Below are 22,175 nucleotides of genomic sequence, written 5' to 3'. Positions count from 1 at the left end.
AAATCCTGGGCTCTACAGAACTGCTTCTAGGCCTGATTGCTGGTGCCACAAGGCTTCCCTTTGCTGGGCAGGTCTCCCATGGGAATGACCTCGGCGCTGCAGTGTGGCCTTGGAAGGTTGGAAGGGGCAGTGCTTGGGATGCCACCCCTACTGCAGTAGTCTCTCATGGAGAGACTCTCATGAGTTTATTTCTCAGCTATTTAAATGACTCCTTCTCCACTTTTCTTGACACTGGTGGGAAAGAGCATTCTATTAATTGAGGAGGTTGGGCTAGATAACTTGTTGAGATCTTCTCTCGAGTCTTCCTGGGGGAGGGTGAGGGAAGAGCAGCAAAATGTGTTTTGCTGTCACCACACAACTTGTTTTTATTGTCAGAACACTATAAAAAATAGAAGTCTGCTGAATTCTAGAAGCTAGGCAGCCTCTTCAACAGGTTTTCCTGTTATTAAAAAGCGTGCATATAATTTGTCATCAGGGCATGAAGGAAAACTTGCCTGTTTGTTGGGGTTTTTTTTACTATTCTGATGCAAATGTGTATTATTATAGTGTTGTTTTATGTGGAAATTCACTGTCAAGGATAAATGTGATTTTTACAAGCATTCATAATTTGGGTAAAATGAAATATGTCATCCATAGGTGTAGTCTTAATTAACTGAGCTGCAACAATTTTTATTGCTGCTTTTGACTACATCTTTGAAGTCTTCCTCTTTTTAAGATGAGCGGGTAGGAAAATCAGAGAATCAAACCAGATTTTTTTTCCTAGCTTTAGTTTAGTTGCTCTAATTCAGACAGTAACCATGAAACAGTTGGTTTCTAATGGGCTCCAACTTCATATGTTGGAAAATTGTTATTTGATTATGTTAGAAGGTTCAAAAAATTATAATGTAGTAAATTCTCAGATGATTTTTAGTTGTCTTCTTATAACACAAAGACCAATAGCCTAGCTTCTCTTTTCCTGTTTTGTATTGAAAAGGGACAATGTAGTTGTAACCCTTGCAGTTGTGATTATTGCTTGAATTTTTTTGTTATAACAGTTATTCCCTTGTCTTGTAAACTTTCTTAGAAGGAAAAAATTCAGTATCATTTATATTGTGGCAGTTGCTCTTTCTGGTATTCTTTTTCTCTAAAAAAAGCTGAAATTCCTTCAAATAATAAAATTTCCCAGTTGACAAAAGAGATGAGAATGAGAGGGAGATCCATTAAGATACAGATACTACAAATGAACATTTTGATTGCTTACTTAAAGTGTGAGATTTTTCAGCCCAGCACCACCTTAGCAGTTTTTTATGCTTTTATAGTAGCTAAACTGAGTGGGAAGATACAAAACCATATTAATTTAACTAAAGTAGCTATTAAAAACCAGTCCTGTAAGTTTATGAGATATGTAAGGAACTCCTGTGCAGACAACAGATTGATAAGCGGAATGCTGATGTTAATTAATTAAAAACCCATTGAATTAAAATGTTAGAAACTCCTTTTTTTCCATCATGTCCCCATCTCCTTTCTCCTATTGCCTACATAGACATACAGGGAAAGAATCTCAAGAAGCCAGGGTAGCTCAATTAGGAGGAAAAATGAGAGAAGTGTCTGATTCTGTCTTCATGCAAATTTTATCCAGCATGTTCAATCATCTAAAAAAATGGATGCATCAGACCTTTCTGCTTTTTCCTGCCCAGATATAATATTGACTTGTCAAATGCAACTAACAAGGAGTAGGTAGATTGCTCTTCTTGTTTAACATCCATTCGTGAAACTGCATGCTAATGATTTCAGCTGCTTTTTTGAAGTGCGATGTTTCAAAATGTTACAGAAGCAAAAAAGTTTATTGGTAAATCCCTTCAGCCAGCACGACCTGTGCATCAACTGTCTTCTAAACAAGGTAAGTGGCATGGCTAAGGTGCAATTCACTTTACCAAAGTTTGGGTTCTGTTTTGGGAAATAGCAAGGATGTGTAAAGTGTCTTGTTTTGTTTTGTTTTTAAATTACTGGGTTGAACTACAGTGAGTAAATACCTTGCTGTGTGTTGATCTTAGCACATAATTTCTGTGATAAAATCTGAATTTAAACAGTATTAGATTTATGCAGAGCTCTTTGGTACTGCTCTTCTAGCTTGGCATCTGAAATACAGCTTCAGAAAGCTGGATCAGGCTTCTCTGTTAAATTTGGATTTCTTGGGGTGACTGATCCTGCTTTTGAAAACATAAAATACACACAAATTAACAGATTATTTGGGTTTTATTGCAAGTACTGATGCCTCACTTAGAGTACACTGCACTGCATTGTTCTTATCTAGCTTTCACACAAATTCAAAACAAAAAGCCCAAAAAACTTCAGGAAAAACAACCATGCAGTATTTATGTCAGGTGTGAAGATTTTGGTTTAAATTTTTTTTGGTTTAAATTTTTTTTTTTTTTTTTAGATTTCTATAGATTAAAGCCTAGCTATTGCAGTACTACAGTTGTTATTGTTAAGTTAGAAATTTTTGGTGGCCAGAAAGTCATCAGCTGTGCTGATGTGGACTGAAGCTAAGTGACATCATAAATTTTTACTTTTTATGAAATTAATGAAAGAAATGGAAAAGGGCTCCTGTGCTGATGTGGAGCTTCTAAATTGTGAATAAATGCCTATATAATACTGTATAAGCAGTAAGGAATGTTCTTGGAGCAAGTATCACAAAATAATATTGTGGTGGCTGTTGAAATTATTTTTTTTTTAATGTTTTATGCTCACCAGCATCACCCATTGCATTAAACATTCGGACTGAATTACCCAGCAGCACTGAAGTATGTTTGCAGAGTAAGGTTAACTGGGTGAGTATTGAGGAAATATATAATTATTTATAAATTGGAGGTCAGCTGATCTGTTATGTAACCAAATGAAAACTATTTCCAGCTTGGAGTGTCCTCGACTCTGAATGTTTTAAACCAGCAGTGTCAGAACTGTTGAAAAGAAGTATGAGTTTCAGGAATGCCTTTCCCTGGTATTTGCATGCACTAATAGCTGAAAAATGCAGCTTAGGAATTTAAGATTCTTACAAAAATCTGTGTGGCATTTCTTTAGTCTTCATTGAATCTGAGTCAGCTCTCTTAAACTTAGAGTACATGTATTTTGTCTTCACTTAATATGTGTAAATAATAAAATTAGAATTTTTTTTTATTGTTAGCACATGCACAAATTCTTTGAGACAGCAAACATCATAAAACTTTATGCTTTATTGCCAAAAGTGCTTGACTTTGGACATGGTACGAATATGATTTGCAGATTTGAAATTGGTTGTAGCTGTTTGCTGGAAAATGAAGTTTGAAGTCTTCCAAATGGAATGCTTCATGTTTCATAGCTTGAATTTAACTGTCTCTTGATTCTGATTTGAACTTTTTTTCAGAGTGTTGATAGATGGGGATTTTTGTTAGAACAAATACCTGTCCCTTAATTTTTACTTTATTTTTTTATTGTTTTAGAAGAGTTTTAGTAATCCAATAGGCCTTCTTTATTGTATTAGTCTTCTGCAAGCTGCCTTTGACTTTAAAAAATTTTAAAAAAAAGTCAAGGTCTTGGGAGCCCATCTTTGATCCAACATAGGGAAATTAACACTTAGAGTTGTCTCTTGAGCAGTAATTATTGAAGAGAACAAACTACTCCCTTCTAAATAAGCCTCTGGTCATCAGTGCTGTAATATTCAGTTTCATCAGTATTTATCTACATGTAGCTGCATTTTGCCTTTGCTTAATATAGGTATAGCTGTAATTTTTATAATTTTCTTTACTTTTTCTTTAATGTAGCATATGGATAAGACTTTTGAATAATACTTTTAACCATCTCCTTTTTGCTAAATGAAAGAATCCAAGTCCATCCTTTGGTCTTAAGGAAAAGCCTTCCTGCTTTTACTGTTCCCAAATGTAGCAGCTTGTGGTGCTTTCTAGGTGGGATAATAGAAAAGGAAGGGATAATTGTCTTCTTTTTAAAGACTAGCAATAGCACTGTAAAATTCTATGTAAAAAATATCTGTCTCTCAAATATGTTCATCTGTATTGTCTTATTCCTTTATTGTATGTAATCAAGAGTAACATTCTACAGGTTCAAATTAAACTGTCCTACAGATGTTACTTTAAACTAAGAAACATGTATCCTTGTTTTAATATGCTTAAAGGAAATAAACTTCATAACTTTCTTTCCTATCTTAGTCATCTGAAATGACTGAAGTGAAGATCTTGACTCAAACTATGATGCTCTGTCAACCAAAACAACATGAATCAGGAGAAAAAAAAGGTAAAATACTGCATGTGGAGCTGTGTCAGGACTGTATTTTCTGGATGGTGGACAGCTGAACTTTGAAGTGATGTGGGCTGCACTTCTTTTTGATCAGCCAGTGCATTGTTTGGAGAGCAGTATGAAACTTTTCTGCTTTTCATATAACACTTCAGAGAAGGTGTAAAAATTCACCATAACTGAGGTAGAAAACTTCCACTCCTACCAGTGGAAGCTGTACAGCTGCTTGCATATAGGGATATAACTCTTAATAAAACCCAAAGAAACCCAACAAAACAAGCAAAAAAGCACAGCCAACCCCCTAAAAACACAGACCCCAAACATAAAAAAAAAAATTCTTCACACTAAATCCTGACTTTGTATAGATTTCTTGTGTGTAGAAGTACAGATTTGAGTTGCATCCTTTAGCCTGTTGCAGGGCTCAGTTGAGACATACAGACTGTTGAATGTAATCAAAGTAAGAACTCAGCATTTTGGCTTCCTTGCCTGGTTCTGAAATAATAGCATTTGGGTGGTTAGATATGTATTAATTTTTTTAATGATTAATTCTAGACTATTTGTTTCTGTGTCAGTACTGTCCTTAAGGTTTGCTCCTTACGCTTTTCTCTCTGTACTGCCTGCCACTGTACTCATAGAGAAATGGTAGTTTGCCCATTTTTGCTCTTTTTTTTTTTCATTAAGGGATAATCTCAGATTTCAAATGCATTCTCTCAGTACTTCCTGCCCTGCTTCCTATATAATTCTTCATTCTTAAACACGTCACAGAAACTGCATCAGTGACCCAGGTTAGGTCCCCAGTTTATTGAGACAATTTCATTTGTCTGTGTCTGCCTGTAATCAGGCATCCATCTGTAATTTCCAATCCTTAAGTAATTGCTGAAGATGTAGTTTGTTCTTTTGCTATTTGTACTCAAAATTTGAAAGAATTCTATTAGGTTTTAATGAGGCTTTCGTATTTTTGTCAGTGTGAGGTTACCATCTCTCAGGTTCTTGAGCATTAGTTTGGTTCTGTTGTGTTTTACTTGAAAGGGACTTGAAAGTAAGTCTTCCATGTATCTTCTTTAAAGCCAGGTTCATTTCTTCTATTTTTGATCTTCATAAATAGAAGAGAGTTCTGGTTTTTGGATCTAGTTAGATGACATACTTGTCAAGTTCTGTCTGTTTAGTGATTTCTTTCTGATCCTTTGTCATCGATTCTGCTTGTGGTGGGTAGAGATTGTTTTGTTCTACAAGATCTTAAACAGCTTCTCATCAGATCCTGGTTTCTTGTATAATCCAACACTTTGGATCATTTTCAGTGGTTAATTGCCTGTGACGCCTCCCTGAGTCTACTCCACAATTCTCCACACTGTCAGACTTTTTCTCACACTTGTTTTCAAAGGGCTTTTGTTTGTTTGCTGATAGTTGTAATCTTTTCCTTCCGAGTTATGCAACTTTAGAGGTCCTACTATTCAGCTACTGCTTACAAATAAGTCTTTTGTTTTCTTCTTATTTTTCCTTGCCCAGTGAAATTTCTTCTAGAACTATGTTGATGTTCAGCTGTACTTTAGGTTCCAGATAATAATTTCCATTTGGTATCTCTTCAGCGGTACTGTGCTTTCAGTTATCTGTCTCAGCAATTCTTAAGTGCAGCATGGGGTTTCCATGGGCCCACTTCATGATCTTTTCCAGGTCTCTCTGGATGGTATCCCGTCCCTCAGGTGTGTCAACTGCACCACTCAGCTTGGTGTTACCTGCAAATTTGCTGAGGGTGCCATTGATCTCACTGGCTGCTATTGATGAAGATACTCAATAGTATTGGTCCAAGTCTGAATCCCTGAGGGATTCCATTCATCACTCACTGATCTACATCCAAACATGACCACTACTCTTTGGATCATAGGATGGTTTGGGTTGTAGGGGACTATAAAGTCATCAAGTTCTTTCCCTGCTGTGATTGGGGGCACCTGCCAGGAGACCATGTTACTCAAAGCCCCATTCGGCATGATGATGAACACTCCCAGGGATGAGGTATCCATAACTTCTCTGTGCAGCCTTTTCCAGTGCCTCACCATCCTCACAGTAAAGAATTTTGTTCTCCTATCTAACCTAAACCTGCTGTCCTTCAGCTTAAGGTGAAGGACAGCAGGTTTAGGTTAGATAGGAGAACAAAATTTTCCTATCACTACATGCCTCTGAAAAGTCCCTCTGTAGCCTTCTTGTTGGCCCCCATTAGGTACTGGAAGGCTGCCCCAAAGTATCCCAAGAGACTTCTCCAGGCTCTTCTCCAACTATCTAAGCCTGTCTTCATAGGAGAGGTGTTCCAACCCTGTGATTAGCCTAGGGACTCTCCTCTGCACTTGTTCCAACGTGAGATCAGATGCAACTGTCCAGCCAATTCCTCATACATTGAACAGTCCCCCAATATAATCCACATCTCTCCGATTTAGAGAGAAGGATGTTGTGGGAGATGTGTTAAAGGCCTTACAGAAGTCATCATCTTCATAGGTTTTTAATCAAAGGGAGGTAAAAGCAAGACATAAGTTTTCAAGTATGCTCGTATTCTTTAAACTGTTTTTTTTTTCAAAGTCACATGCCCTCCCTTAGGTTCACCAGTTACTGCATCATTTGTGTTCAAAGACAGAAAAAATTTGTGTCATCATTGATAGCAGCTTCTCTTTTCAACATCCTACTGTCTGAGAAACAAAAACTGTTGTCCATCAGGTGACAGTGTAACAATCTTGCAGGAAGCCCATCATTTCTAAAGCAATATGGTTCTTTGTCATCAAGGACCAGAGATAAGGTTTGTTCCTTATTTGCCTAATTCCTTTTCTCTTATTTCTGCTCTTGTTTGAGAATATCAGCTTAAATATAGACATACAGTGTATCCAAAGCTATGCCATAGTGATGTAAACTCAAATGAGAAGCCTACATGTTCTGAGCAAAGGCTCTGACACTTGTTGATCCAACATAATCCCTCAAAAGTATTTCACTGCTATTAATCTGTTTGCCATTTTATGTGCAACAGATCTTGTCGTTACTTTTAGGTGTTGAAAGACATTTAACCTATTAGCTCCAAGAAAAGAGACATCCCATTTTTGTTATTTGTCCCTTAGAAATAGGTGCCACTTTGGAGTGAGGTATAAACAGATTTTCTTGTGGCTTTGAAGACCAGTTTGTGCTGTTTCTGCTAATTAGAGCAAGATACAGGGAGTCTGTCTGTTGTAAGGTTGGATTCACCTTCTTTCTTCTTTTGAGTTGTTTTATTGTGTCAGTTTGATACAGTTAAAGTGAAATGCTCTGTAATTTACTTCAGAATTTCCTGATGCAAGATATGACCTAAATTACTTCTGTTTTTAAAACTGATTTTTATATTCCACACGTAGCATTTCTACTATTCTGTAGGTTACCAAATAATTTTTCTCAATTTCCAATCTTAATTCCTTAAACAAGAATGTTGAACTTAGTGATTTTGTATATTCACAGAAAGGATCCAATACAGCAGAGATTTCCTTCTGAAGCTTTCAAATGTTTCTCTCTCTCAGAAGAAACCAGAGTTTCTTCCTGATCACCCAATTGTACTTGAAAAGCCAGTAAGTGTGTTCTTTTGTGGTAAATGAAGTTTTAAAATCATTCATGGAAGTTTTGATAAACCATTTGACTGGAAGGATTTTCCTTCAAAATGGCCTGTCAAATTGGTAAAACCTTCATAGGACAGATTAAGCAATTCAACACAATTTTTGTATGTAACTCTTTCAGTTGATACTTGACATCTTACCCTGGGTATTACCATATAAAGGGAAAGGGTTTTTTATTTGTTTTCAGGAAAAAGATCAGATATGTTTCCATGTTTTCAAAATAGAGGAGAACAATCTTGATAAATTTACAGCTTGGAAAAAACGTTAATCCACTGTTTGAGTTGTTTATGCATCAGTGTCCACTGCAAAACCATTCATGAGCTCAATGCAGTTTGTACTATCATTATCTTTGGTCTTTGGTTTTGGGGAGAAATTAGTAGAAATGAATGTGAAGGATATCCATGTGTGCTGTCTTAATGTTTGTGATGAAATAATCCTCAAAAACTTCATATGCTAGGAGAAAACATCTACCAGATCACATTCTAGACCCCAGTTGTGGGAAAATATTCTGTGTAAACATCATATCAAATTAGGCTACATACTAGGTTGCTTTTGAGACCATTGGGATGTAGTTCTGCTAGAAATAGGATTCCTATTATGGAAAAGTATATCTACATGGTTACTTTGTTGGCCACATTTGGAGGCATTTTTAAACTTTAAAAATTTCTGTCCTTTGGAAAACAAAAATTAACTAATATGTGACCATAATCACCTTTCCCTGATTTTACTTTTTATATCTTTTTATTTTCCCTCAAGATGAAAGCTTTGTTTGTTTGAAAACCTGCTTTCAGATTTGGAAGTCTCAGCTCCTTAATTTCCTAGCTTTCCCCCCTCTCCCACCACCTGGGTTTCTAAGAGTGGCAAATTTTGATAATCTGTATGCTTTCAGATGTTTACATTCCTAGGAAAAAGGGGGGCCCCTACCCAGAAATCAGTGAGATCACCTAGTTCAGCCAAAATTCCACCCTATTGATTGATCCTGTTATCTGTTTTTCTGCACAGAAACCAGAGGGATTGACGAGATGCATGTGTAAATCAAATGAATGATGCTTAAAAGTGGCAGAAGGTGGCCTGCAAATAAATTTCTAATGACAAGCAGACAATCCTACAGTGTCAGTGAGCTTGTATTTTGGAGCAGGTGCTTTTCAACAGTTTGCTGCTGAACTGAGTATTCAGACAGTTCATGCCTATCTAAGACTTCCCTAGTTCTGAATTTTTGAAGCCATTGCTGAAGTATGTGCCCATTAATGAGTAGAAGTTGTATTGTCAGATGAAGAAAACTTCCTAGAATGACTTGTAGAAGGGAGATGAAGTTGTTACAGTTGGTGGACTGTGGACTGCATTTGTCCCAAAGGACACTGGGGTTTTTTTTCAGATGTGGGGATCAGGGCTGCCAATACATAGCTCAGCATTTGAACAGATGTTATTACTGTGTTGACACACAGTAGAAAAATTTTAGATTAAGTTGCTATGATTAATGAAAATAGAACTGTTTGCTATAATAAAAAAATTCCAAATTGTGAAATGTACGTGGAGTAGAAAAGAATTACAAGCAGACTGAAATGAAAACTTTAAGTGATCTGTTATAATAGAAGTAATTTGAGGGTTGGTTTGTCTTACAGGTGAAGAACAAACCTTTCATTGACATCTGCAAGAAGTGACATGTTGTTTGGAAGATCCAAGGTCTGTCACTAAGGGACCTACATTTGATGTAGGTCTTCAAGATTTTTGAAGGTACTTGGGTGCCTGCAGATGGAAGTACGACCCTGTGAAACCTATGAAAATGCCTGTTTCTTCCTGTAATTGCCTGAATGCTTTAAGAGACAAACCTTTAATTTGTAATGCCTGAAATGGCAATATGATTAAAGTGAAAATAAATAATTTTACATATTGGTGTGGCAGAATTTTGTCATTGAATTGTTTGTGTTATGTAGCCAGATATTTTGCCTGACCATAAATTCTAAATAAATACTTGACTTGGACTTCTTGATTGCTCCCAACTCCCTTCCAGAAGTAAAGGTGGAACAACAAGTACTGGCTGTGTCAAATCTCAGATGTCTTAGATACCGTATCTACTCCTCTAGTAGTAGAGAGGGTTTTTTGGAGGTTTTTTTCTGACAAAACTTAACTTGCTTCTTCTTAATTTGAAATCTTCATCCTGACACAAGATATTCTTTAATATCTTGTTGATACACATACCTTCTTTCCAGGTATGAAGTCTCTTATTAGTAATAATTTCACTAACAAGAGGAATTTTCTCACATTCTGCATAAGAACAGGAGACCTGCCTATGCATTGCATTCCTTAAAGTTCTTTGTAAATAATTTTCCAGTGTTCTTGACTTTGAAAAGTGGAAGGTTGTGGATGCCATGGGACAGGGAGAGAGAAACGGCAAGCATTTCTCACAGTAGCTTGTGAGATTTTAGGGAGCTGGAAAGATGTGATAACCTGTTGAGTATAAGCAATTTGCAGGTGCTGTTTTTCTGCTTTATTTTTCCGTTCCTCTCAAGGACAGTGTGTGAGAAAGATGTTTCTGTTCGTTAGCCAATAGAACAGAATCCATCGTACCACTCTATAAAAACCGCACGGTTCTTTTGAATAAAGCACTTCTTCGCCTTTGCTACGATCCTGCCTCTTGTCTGTTCCTGCCCTGACCCCGGCACACGAGTGACAGAAAGTAATAGGAAAAACTGAGGAACAAGATAGATTTTAATTCTGTGTCTTACATGGGTAAATGGGTGTGCCAATGCAGACTTAATTCTCTCTATTTCTCTTAAATGACTGTGGTATCAAATACTGAAGTGGAAAGCAGTAGTTCAAGTACTTCCCAAAAGCATCCATCAGTTGATAGGCAGCAATCATAAATATCTTGTATGAATAAAGTTAACTTCTGAATGTGTATTTAGACCTATAATTAACATCATTTGGGTACTGCAGGCAATTTTTTACCCTCTGTCACAAATGATAACGAAAGCTAAATGAGGATGTATTAAATGGCAATTGCAGTAATGCAAAAACTTTTCAAGTTGCATTGGATCAGTGCTAGATTTCTTTTCCTGAGTGATGCAAATCTTTTTGTTGGTTAGTTTTTAATCACCGGGATTTTCTTAGAGTGAGTCATATGGATCTTTTTTTCCCAATATGTGTTAGAGACAGTTTCTGTGTTTACCTCTCAAAACTCCTAAGTGAAACTTCTCAAACTTTTTCTTGTGTATGATTCATCATATTAGTATATATACAAAGATGAGTTACTATAGTTATAAGGACATATGACCTCCTACAACTTTTTTCACCCTTCCAGCACCTAATTGACATGAAATTCTAAAGCAGGTTATTGTAAGAATGATTTTAATACTTTTTTTCCAGTGAAAATGAAAACTTTTACCAACTTTAGTGTAGTATGTCATTTTTTACTTAAGGATTTTCCCTGATTCTGTGTCACATGTCACTATTTCCTTTGTTGGTAGGTCAGTAGTGACAAAAAACCCCATGCTATACACTAGCCTAACATCTTGGCGTAGGAAAAACAGCAGCCAATTGTTCAGCAGTATGAGTAGATTTACTTTGATTAAGACAAGAAACCTTTAAACCTATACGTAATGTATGTAATTTGTGAGGGTAATTTCAGTGCCCTTTTACAAATGGACAGATTGGTAGCTGGATCATGTCAATAGAGGAAAGGCTTGGACTTCGGTGTTAAAGCATTCACTTTCACTGAGCTAGTGAGTGAGAGAGATAAAGGTGAAATTTGTCGGTAATGTGGGCACGTAAATTCAGATGTGTAGGTATCCCTCTCTGACATCCACATTTGTGTGGAGAACCCAGGCCTCATGAACTTTATTGGCAAAGGGCTTGATTCAGTTGCTTAAAGGTAGGCATCTGAGACTCACCTGGAATTCAAGCCCCCATGCTGCATGAGCCTGGCATGAATGACAGACAAACTACAGGTAACACGTGTCATCTTCAGCTGGGAGCTGGAGACCAGTTGGTATCCTCTACAGTAACTCACATGCACTAGATGCCTTTGTTTAGGCAAATAACTTGCCTCAAAACTACAGATAAAATAACCGAATTGCCTTGGTCGCATGCAGAGACCTCATTGTGATCCCTTTCTTAATCTTGAGCTCAGACCTTGTTGTGATTTCTGGAATACAGGCCCTTACTGCAATGAAGACTGCTTGTTTGTGGTTGGAATTCCCCCTTTTCAATTACATATGGTAACTTTTTTTGTTGGGAAGAAATAAAACAAGACAGTATTTTATTGAACATGGCTTTTCAATTTCTTTTTGGGTACTGTTTGTAGCTTTAGACTGCTAAATGGATGGAGAGAGTGGTCATGTAGCATGCAGAGCTTGTCAACCTGCTGTGGAGCTGTGAGCTTACAGTGGTTGTTTGCCCATTCTTGGGCTGAAAGGGCACACCTCAGATGCAGGTGACAACACCATGACTTGCCAGGGAATCATGTATTCTACTTCCAGGTCTTACAGCATCACAGAATATCTTCAGCTAGAAGGGACCTGCAAGGATCATTGAGGTCCAGCTCCTGGCCCTGCCACTCATACTGTGTGCCTGTAAGCATTGTCCAAATGCTGCTTGAACTCTGTCAGGCTTGGTGCTGTGACCACTGCTCTGTTCCAGTGTTCCTCCACCCTCTGGGTAAAGAACCTTTTCTTAATGCCTAACCTCAGTCTCCCCTCATACAACTTGATGCCATTTCCTTGTGTCCTGTCACAGGTCACCAGAGAAGGGATCAGTGCCTGCTTCCCCTCTTCTCCTCATGAAGAAGGTGCAGACTGCAATGAGGTCTCCCCTCAGTCTCCTCCAGGCTAAACCAACCAAGTGACCCCAGCCACTCCTTGTATGGCCAGGCCTATAGGCCCTTCATGATCCTCATGGCCCTCCTTTGGATACTATTAATTAGCTTTATGCCTCTTTTATATTATTATGCCCAAAACTGCCCCCAGCGCTCAAGGTGAGGCTGCCCCAGTGCAGAGCAAAGTGGGACAATCCCCTCTTGCCCAGCTGGTGATGCTGTGCCTGATGCCCCCCAGAACAGGGTTGGCTCTCCTGGCTGCCAGGGCACTGCTGGCTCCTATTCAATCAACCAGGACCCCCAGACCCCTGGGAGGGGAGATGTGAGGGCAGTCTGGCTGCAACCCCTGTCACCCACTGATGACCAGGTTGATTGAGCTGACCCGGCTGGCCTGGTGATTGTCCACTTCCTCCTCAATGCTCCATGTTCATCCCTACCAAAGCTGCACCCTGGCTGAAGAGGGTGATCTTCCCCATGGAGATGGTGCTGTTCATTGGTCAGGGGTATACAGTAGCCCTGCCCCCTGCTAGAAGCAACCGCCAAACAAGCTCAAGGTTTATTATTTATGTTGTAAGTGCAGTTTCTCTAATGATTTTGCAGTGACCTGTCAAAGATCTAAAGAAAATATTTTCTGAGTGGTCAGGATGTCGAGGTTGTGCAGTGTTCAGTCTGGGGATCGATAGTGACAAGAGATAGGCAGATATGTTTCCTCTTGGGAGGGTAAGGGCTAAGAATCTGTTAAGAGAAGATAGTGCTGACTTGTCTTGTGGTGAGCAGAAAATATCCTGGGGGAAATTCTGTATTAGCACAAAGAGTTTTCCCTATGTTTATTCTTTTCACTAATGACTTACAGCTTCTCTGCAGACATGTATGAAAATGTGTGTTCAGGTTCATACTTCAGGTCTTTTTTTTTTTTTTTTTAAAGGAGACCACAGCAGCAGAAAGTAATGGCTGTTTACTAATGCAGTAATAAAACTTTTCACAAATATGTAGTCATGCATTCAAGACATACTTTTCTGTTACAGTTTGGACTGTCACAGAAAATAGTCTATCATAGTTGTCTTATTTCAGTTTTTAAAATGCATCATTTCACTGAACTAGTCACAAGAAGAAAAGGTAATAAATGCACAGTTTTACAGATTTTAGAAGGGATAAAGTGGAAAAGACCCCATCCATAATAACAAATGGTGTCATGATTTCACCTGTACACTGCAATATGAATGTTAGTGTAATGAAAGACAATACAACATTAACATTACTTGGAACCACAGCTTCTAGTTGTTATTGAGGACCCACCACGATGCTGAAAGAGAGCAGAGTTTATTTATTTTTTAGTATAAATTTCATTTCTTTTTCAACCTCTGGTAAAAATTCTAAATAAAATACCTATAACATATATAATTATATGTTTATATATGCAGCTGATACTGGTGAGAAAAAATACTCAGAATACTGGGAGATCTGAGTGTAAGTGGTGGGAAGGTGGCTTTATCACAATAATTATATCCCTTTTTGATAACATCCAAAGAAACATTAATGTGTCTTAGGTGCAGCTGCATAGAATGAAGCGCCCTGAGAGCAAACCAAATAAATCCTCAGTCCTGTGCTGCTGTGTGTGTCAGTTTTTAACCCAAGCACTGTGTTCCCTGGGTGGTTGTGTTAGCTTTAATGACTTGCTTTCCTGGTGACATTATTCAAATCTGATGGGTTTTTTATACAACTCTAGGAATTAATAACTTTTTGTCCTCAAAAGTAAGAGAATTGATGGACTTGCAAAATGTCATTCCCATAAAAAGCTCTGTAATCATCAGATTATAGCCAGTGCTGGGGTGAAACCAATTTGTATTTCTTCCCCACAATCTCTAGTCTTTGGCCTTTTGAAATGGAACCTTATGCAGAGAAGAACCACAAGATTTATGGAGAGAGATGGGAAGGAAGGAAAGAAATTGGGACCGTATCTGAGATGCCAAGTGCCCTTAGTAAAGGGCTAGGCTACGTAGGTGTCACACTACACAAATTCATTAGCAGAACTTATTTCTTATATATGTATCCATAAATGCTTCTATTAATGCAATTTTAATGAAAAATATTATTTATGTAGAAACATGAAGAGAAAATACTCAAGTCCTACCTAAATTGAGACTATAAACCTAGTAGTCTTTGAATCATCAGTGGATGTTTCAGCCCCAAAAATGCCAATTTAGCTATTTATTTCATGGGTTATAGTGTTATAAGTGTTCAATGTTTTCACCTTATCTTGTTTTCTTTGCCCAAAGGTTCTCTAGGGTCCTCAAGTCCAGATTTTGTGTAAAAATGAGACATTCACTGAATGTGAACTGAATTATTCATGCCACCCTGGTAGATTGGCTGAAGCAACTGGGTGAGTTAACAGGTGTATGAGTAGCTTGTGGTTCCTCTTAACTGATAGTAAATTAATTTTTTGGGGGATAATACTGGATCAAACAGTATTGAAAACTTTCTTCCTGAATCATTCTTGGCCATATAAGTGCATATAATTAACTAATGTTAGTTAATTTGTAAAGACTTACAGGGAGTAAACTTTGAATGAATCAGATTCAGGTTACAATTTGCATTGATTCAGTTCTTATCTACCCAAATGTGTAAAAAAAAGTTTGGAAGTTTCTCAGCTAGGGTAAATTTGTTTTTAGAACAGAGCCTGTGTTCTAACTGCAGACAGGTTTAGGGTTTTTTTCCTTCTAATTTTACAGTGATATCACTTTATGGTGTCTAAAATTCTTTTGTAAAGTGTACTGGTGGGATTGCAGCCATCATTTTTGACTTCAAGATCATTTTCTGTCTTTCAAACAGAAATATGATATGTATAGATCAGTTGTGGGAAGCTCTTTCCATGAAACAGAGTTCAAATAATTGCACAGATTTCTAAATTACAGGTAATGTATAATATTGTACAAAGAACTGTGAATGCACTAATTCCCATTGCCCCCCCCCAACCCCAGCAAGGAGTGCACAGTGAGAAATGCTGTTTCTATGGTAACTGTCTGCCAGAACAGAGTGCTGCAGACTGCAATCCTTCTTAGCAGGCAGAGTAAATGCTTTAATGGGTACTTGGAATCCAATTTCAGACACTTCCATATTTAGGCACTTAAACATTATGTTTACATTTTATTTTGTGTTAATTGTACTTTACCTGTGAATAAACAACCCTGGAACACTGCCAGCTCTTGTGTGGTCTCTTGGACACAAAGGATTTTGGAAAAAGGCTTCATTATTTCCTACAATCAAGTTTGTCTTAAATTCAGCAATATCTCAGTAAGATACAAGATTTACAGAGATACTTGGTTCATTAATTTCAATTTCCTGATTCTCCAGGAATCCCTGGCATATAATTTTGTGTCCACATCAGGCTCATGAGGTCTTGGCTGGTTTAAGGACAATCCCCAGGTACAGGACTACATTTATTTTTCTACTAAGTGGAGTTTTATTATTTTCAATTTAGTCTGTACTAAGACACATAGGAAATTAGGGCTTCATTGTAATAGATTTGTGTTCCCTAAAATAAAAAAAAAAATTACTATTCTCTCTCTGTGAATATGGGATTGATGCTTTCTTTGCTTCATCCTGCACCTACACTGTGTCTTTTAACTCCTATTTCTAGGAGAAAGATGTTACATGCTGATTGGTTTGTATTAAGAATAATAATTTGGAATCTTCACCACCTGGCTTAACAAATTGGTTAGTAAATATCAATTATTGGTAATTAAACCTCCCTTTAGTCAATGCTAGAAGGAATAAATTGAAGTCTTAATAAGAAAGCATTTTTTTTCCTTGAAAATCTTTAATGGGGTCTATTTTACCATTCACAAATAGCATTATTTATTCCAGATATTTTTTTAAATACTGTATGTTGGTGTACCTTCACACTATGCAAAATAAAGAACTATGGGTCATCTCCTTGCTGATGCATGTTATATTTCTGTGGTTCAAATAGAAACATTTGGGGTCCTTTTCTCCTCTATACATTACCAAAGAAGATCTGAATAAGGGTGATATTATGGAGTGGTCTTGCATATGGAACACACTAATAGAATCATTCACATACAACAAAAAAAAAAAAAAAAGTGAAAAGTTGGTATTTACCAGGCACTAGCATTGTTGTGATGAGCTCTGGAGTTTCCAAGAAATCCACATTACTTCTCTGGAATGCCTTGCTGTAATTCATTTGAAGGTGGCTAAATAATTGTAAAAAGTAAAAATGCAACAGGTTTTTTAAAGGGGCTCAATTTTTTTTTAATGAGCATAAGAAATTTCACAATTAATGCTGTACAGAGATTCTGTGCTTAAAAACTGAAGTGACAGTGGGAGAGGAGACCAGATAAGCTATGAAGTGCCTGCACGATATATAAACCCAGGTTCTCTTCTGTGCAGCTCGCTGTCAGTCTGATGCTCATCTCTTGGCTGTGACCCAGTACAGTGCTGACATGTTACCAGTGTTCCTGAGTCTGTGATAGGAAACCCAGGAAAACTGGGGTTTTGTTTGAAAGGAAAGCAACAAAGCTGCCAGAGACTGCTCCATCTCCCTAAGAACAGGGTCTTTCAACAGATTTAGGATCATAGGGTTGGTGTATTTGAGTGCTGTAACTAAATGTAGGTAAGGACAATCCTCGTGTCTCTGCTCAGTTCCTTAGTCAGCTGCCTGCCAGAGGCTAGAATTTAGCTGGTAAGATATTTAATAACTTCTATTTTGGGCCCAAAAGAGACACTCTAGGAGACTGTTGGATGGGTTCCTGTGATGTGGAAGTTTTGGGAGAGCTTCCCAAATTACTGATGTGTGCTGTGGGCTTGCACATCTTCTCTTTCAATAATTACATCTTTTTATTTCTCCTTCCTTATTCTGAACCTGGTGCTACTGCTGTCTTCCTGGTTTTCTGTCTCTGATGAACTAACATCTCCCTAATGCTATATCTTTTATGTACTAACTTTCAGACTCTTTCTGCTTTGAATAATCACCATTGTCTTTCTGGCATTTTTATTTATGTTTCAGTATATTCAAGATCAATTAGCAGTATTTAAAGTAATTTATACTCAGCCTTTCCACACAATTGATTTCTAACCTTCAAAACTTATGTATTACCAAAAAAAAAAAAAAAAAAAAAAAAGAAAAAAAAGAAAGCCATCAAAAAGTCCAGAAACTTACCTATTCCAGGCATTGCTGTTTTCCCAGAACTCATAAACAATGAAGTGGAAATTACTTGAAAGCTTCTGTATGGAAACACTAAAAATTTCACAATAGAATAGAATTAATTTAATGAAACAAACCAAAATTATTTGACATAAACATTTTATTCCTAACTGCTTACCATTAGGAACAAATGCAGTGATTTTTGAAAAATACCCCACAGAACAAAACAAGAAAATAAAACCCAATACCAACCCAATTAATAAACTTAACAAATGAGTGATCATAGTGATCACATACTATCTGAGCTTTTAAAAATAAAAAACTTTGTATATTTATTTTTATTAGGTAATATTTTATGAAAATCATTTTTCATATTGCTCCAATAGTGTAATTTATCTAAACAAATATTAAATAGAAAATTAATCAAACAGCTGTTCAGGGAAGATCATCTAATAAGTAGAAGTTTTCCTTTTATATGAGAGATGCATCCAAGTGTCATAGAATTTAGGTGCTTTGAAAGCAAATGGAGTAAATGAAATAATGTACATATTGTGGAGCAAAAAGCCATAAAGGCTGACATCTGCTGCAGATACACTTTTAAAATAATATTTTGCATCCTAGCTACTTGTTCTTAAGTTATTCAAGTAACAGTTTCTCAGCAGTGAAAAATGAGCCACAGAATATCTGTTCATCCTCTACACAGAATCATCCTGCTTACTGTCCTGAGCATAAAAACTTTATAGTGTTTGGGGTACTTATTCACTTGGGTACTCAAATTGGTGTTTAGATAAATAGCAGAGAAAATATATATACAGATTTTTCCATGTGCCCAAGTGTGAGATTGCTGGCCTCATTAATGATGTGGCTGAAAACTGGTCTCAGCTTATGCTTCATAATGTAGTCAGCAATGTTTTATGATTTATTGGTTTTCTCCTGCTGTATGTGAAAGTGCATGGTAAAATGGCCAAAATATCAAAAGCTGGTTGAAAAAACAAGTCCCTGTCAATTATAGCTCCAGCAAAACCCATCCATTAGGTGGCATTACAGACTTACCAAATGTCTGTAAACTTGGGAAAGAAAGGAACTTTCTGCCACCATTTGCTAACTAGCATTCTGAAGTCATGTCATCTCTCTTCCCCTACAAATCTGCAGTCACTGCAGTGTTTTGCTGGATGTTTATTTCTGGGAGGAGACTGGCAGGACTTCTTATTGGGGTATTTCTCCATCTCTTAGCCAACAAGATAATTTTATTTTCCTCATCAGTCTGCCTTTACAAGTGAACCACTGCAGAAAGATCACTCTTTCCTGGTCTCTGCGAACACTACTGATAAAATCCTAATTGTGATAATCTCATAGCAACAAGACTCATACATCAGGAATGTGAGAGGCAGTCTTTGAAGCCCTTGACTAGATGGGAATATTCTGTGTTGTGTACACATCACAAAAATATCTTTTTCATAATGGTCTATAGTATGTATGCTAGTAGATCCCTCCACTATGTTAAATTCAGAAATTAAGTAGAGTGGCAAGCCACTAAAATTTATTCTTAACCCAGCTCTAATGTTTTATTATTTCTAAAAGGAGCAAAGCAGAAACACAGTTTCATTGAAAGTTTTGCTTTTTAATTTTTGCAATTTTTTATTATGAATTAAAATTTTACAGTGACAGCCTAAAGGGAAGATTCTGAATTCTTCCAAGCAGAGAACTGGTGAACAAGTTGATAAGTTGCTCCATTTCCAGGTGAGCATAAATGAAGGATGGCAAATGATTTTTCCAATAAAGAATGTCAGCCTAGGAGCTTCCAGAAGTCATGAATTGATGACCTGCAGAGCTAACAAGCCTGAAAAGATTGTTTAGCATCTTTGGGATGTACAGTCATTTTGTGATAGTACCTAAAATCTGCACATTCTGACATCTCTGTCTAGTTCTAGATGTCTTTAAAAGCTGTCTTACATACACACCATAACCCACTCAGAAAGGTGTCCTAGGTTCTCTATTCAGAAATAATTCGAGCTATTAAAGAAAAAAGACTACATTTCTTCCTTCAGGCCCAGGACAATAACCCTGTACTTACTGCAAGCAGCCACCTTGAGCAGAAGCAGATTCCAGGTACTGCTTCAGAGCAAGACGGAATTTCTCCACTTTCTCTTCTTTCACAGACATTTGGTGCTGAACGATCATTATGTGCTGGTACAAAACCATGACAATATTACTGCCACAGCTTCCTCTGAATTTCTTGTAGTTTAAACTCAGAAAAAGTCTATCATAAAACAATAAAACCACAACCATAGAAGAAAACCCACAAAAGTTCCCTTGAAGTTTGCAGTCCCTGTTTTAGTGATCTGGAGTGGAGAAGTAGAAATGCTCAAGCATGGCTTTTATGTTTGGGCATGAGTGCCCACTTCAGACCATTGTCTTGACTCTGGAGGAGAGAGTCTTTTCAGAAGAGGGCAAAGCAAAGGCTGGTCTTTGAGATGTTCAGTAATAAAGTCAATGTGTTTCCTTGAAATGAATCTGTATGCCAGCAGGTGTGAGGTTTGGGATAAGAGAAAATCCCCACAACCTGCACTGGATGCATTGTTGTTTTGTTAAGGTGCTTCCATTGTTTTTACCTTTTAGAGCCCTGCCCCTCACCTGACTGAGATGCCTAAGACAGCCCACATTAAGTGATGAATAGAGGGAAATGAATTCATTTTCCTCTGCAGGAAAATGAACAGTCTTTATAAACAGGACTATGGAAACAGTCAGCAGTGCAGAAGACCTATCCATCCTGAATTAAAATAATTATCATTTAGCTCTTTCAAGTTGTTTATTCATTGATTAATTTATTGAAGCTTGTCACCTTTACCAATAGAACATTTAAAGCAACAGTATGTGCTTCTTAATGAGTACAACTTAATTTCTCATGCAGGTTTTTGACTTGTTTCTGCCTTGATTATGAATACTGTACTATGATGGATTATAAGCCGTCTGTGTAGCAATAATGCATAATCTCATTTTATATAAATCTAATGCAACTCCTGTGATTAAATAATTTTTTAATGTATATTTGATTAGCATTTTCTTAGGTTCACATGGATGAATGTTAGGTTTATGAATTTAGGAATTCTAGTATATCAATCTTGGGACATAAACTTGTTTAACAGTAAGTTTATTTCTGGTCACAATTTTGGTTTTGTAGATTGTAATGAGCATGAGATACTCTTCCATTTCACCTCATAAGATTTCCTATAGCAGCTTTGGGAGGGAGGGAGGCAGGCTGTACAACAATGGCTAAAGCATGCATGCAGCATTTGGAGCAGAGAAGCTTCCACTCCATAAGTATTGCCGCCAAATTTGATAAATCTTATTAATTTCTCTCCTTATGTGTGTTAAGGTTTTGGCTCACTCTATTCTTTAAACACAATGTAAAAAGTTAATATAAAAGGTTTGCCCCCATATTCTAAATTTTGTTCTGTTGCCTTTTACAGAGTGCATTCTGCTAACTAAAATGGATTCTTATTCCTGGAAAAAGTGAGGATAAAGATTTTTTAAAATTATTTTTTAATGAAAGAGACCAGGTGTGGTCTCAATTCCTGGTATTTAAAATAAAATGTCAGAATCATTATCATGAACAGTACTTACAGATTTTGCATTTTCTTCCAAAACTTCCTCTTCAAGTGGCTCAAGCTTTAGGTCCTTTGAGGCAATTGAAAAGAAAATAGAAATTGTAAGAAGAGTCAATAATTACATTTTTTACAAACTATTCCAATAACTAGATTCTGTTCTACCTCAAGAAGTTAAATCCCTTCTTTATTAGTTCTAAGTCAAACACAAGTTTTACGAGATCTTGCATGCCTCAGTGGTTGATTCCAGCCCAGGCTGTCTTGTTTTATTTATAGTGCTTGGCAAGTGACTTTTCATTTTAACAAATCTGCTTGTTCCCAAATGTATCTTGGACTTAACTGAGAAAAGACAGAAAGACAGACATCCTCTCAAATTGTCACATGGACTGTGGAGATGAGCAAGAATACAATTTGAAATGAACTATCAGCTACTGTTGTGCAACTATAAGAATTTACACAGAGTAAACTTCCCTGCAGGGAATCTGTGGTTGCAAGGGGCTGTTTTCTAGCATTGAAAGAGATGTGCTTGATGGTCCAGGTCAGGTCTCTGAACCTGTCTTCAGCCCTTGCTGTGAGAATGGGCTGGGCAGCAGCAAAGAGATGAGTCTGTGAGTACACCTGGTACCCAAACTGGATGTGCACTTCAGGAATCAGTGATTCACACAAACACCAAACAGCAGCACACAGAAAAGTCATTCTTTACTTGCCAGGCA

The 22,175-nt window shown here is 37.2% G+C and overlaps 2 protein-coding genes across 2 annotated transcripts in view; one reads left to right on the top strand and one right to left on the bottom strand.

The window, feature by feature from the left end:
• The first annotated feature begins 1,099 nt into the window (after positions 1-1,099).
• C2H8orf88 (chromosome 2 C8orf88 homolog) lies at positions 1,100-9,714 on the top strand. The gene is made up of 5 exons (XM_018914787.3): positions 1,100-1,879; positions 2,734-2,810; positions 4,182-4,266; positions 7,732-7,838; positions 9,506-9,714. The coding sequence occupies exons 1-5, from the start codon at positions 1,792-1,794 to the stop codon at positions 9,542-9,544; spliced, it is 396 nt and encodes a 131-aa protein (XP_018770332.1). The 5' UTR covers positions 1,100-1,791; the 3' UTR covers positions 9,545-9,714.
• A 6,920-nt stretch (positions 9,715-16,634) lies between these two features.
• NECAB1 (N-terminal EF-hand calcium binding protein 1) overlaps positions 16,635-22,175 on the bottom strand; it is a 51,649-nt gene continuing 46,108 nt past the window's right edge. Inside the window, exons 10-13 of the mRNA XM_050971860.1 lie at positions 21,482-21,535; positions 19,932-20,044; positions 17,873-17,950; positions 16,635-16,907 (exon numbers count right to left, since the gene is read on the bottom strand). Coding sequence (XP_050827817.1) covers positions 16,766-16,907; positions 17,873-17,950; positions 19,932-20,044; positions 21,482-21,535 — 387 coding nt within the window. The 3' untranslated portion in view covers positions 16,635-16,765. The remainder of the gene's footprint in view (positions 16,908-17,872; positions 17,951-19,931; positions 20,045-21,481; positions 21,536-22,175) is intronic.

Source organism: Serinus canaria, chromosome 2, assembly GCF_022539315.1.
Source record: "Serinus canaria isolate serCan28SL12 chromosome 2, serCan2020, whole genome shotgun sequence".
In the NCBI taxonomy this organism is placed as follows: domain Eukaryota; kingdom Metazoa; phylum Chordata; class Aves; order Passeriformes; family Fringillidae; genus Serinus; species Serinus canaria.
This window is presented reverse-complemented; position numbering and strand designations above follow the sequence as displayed.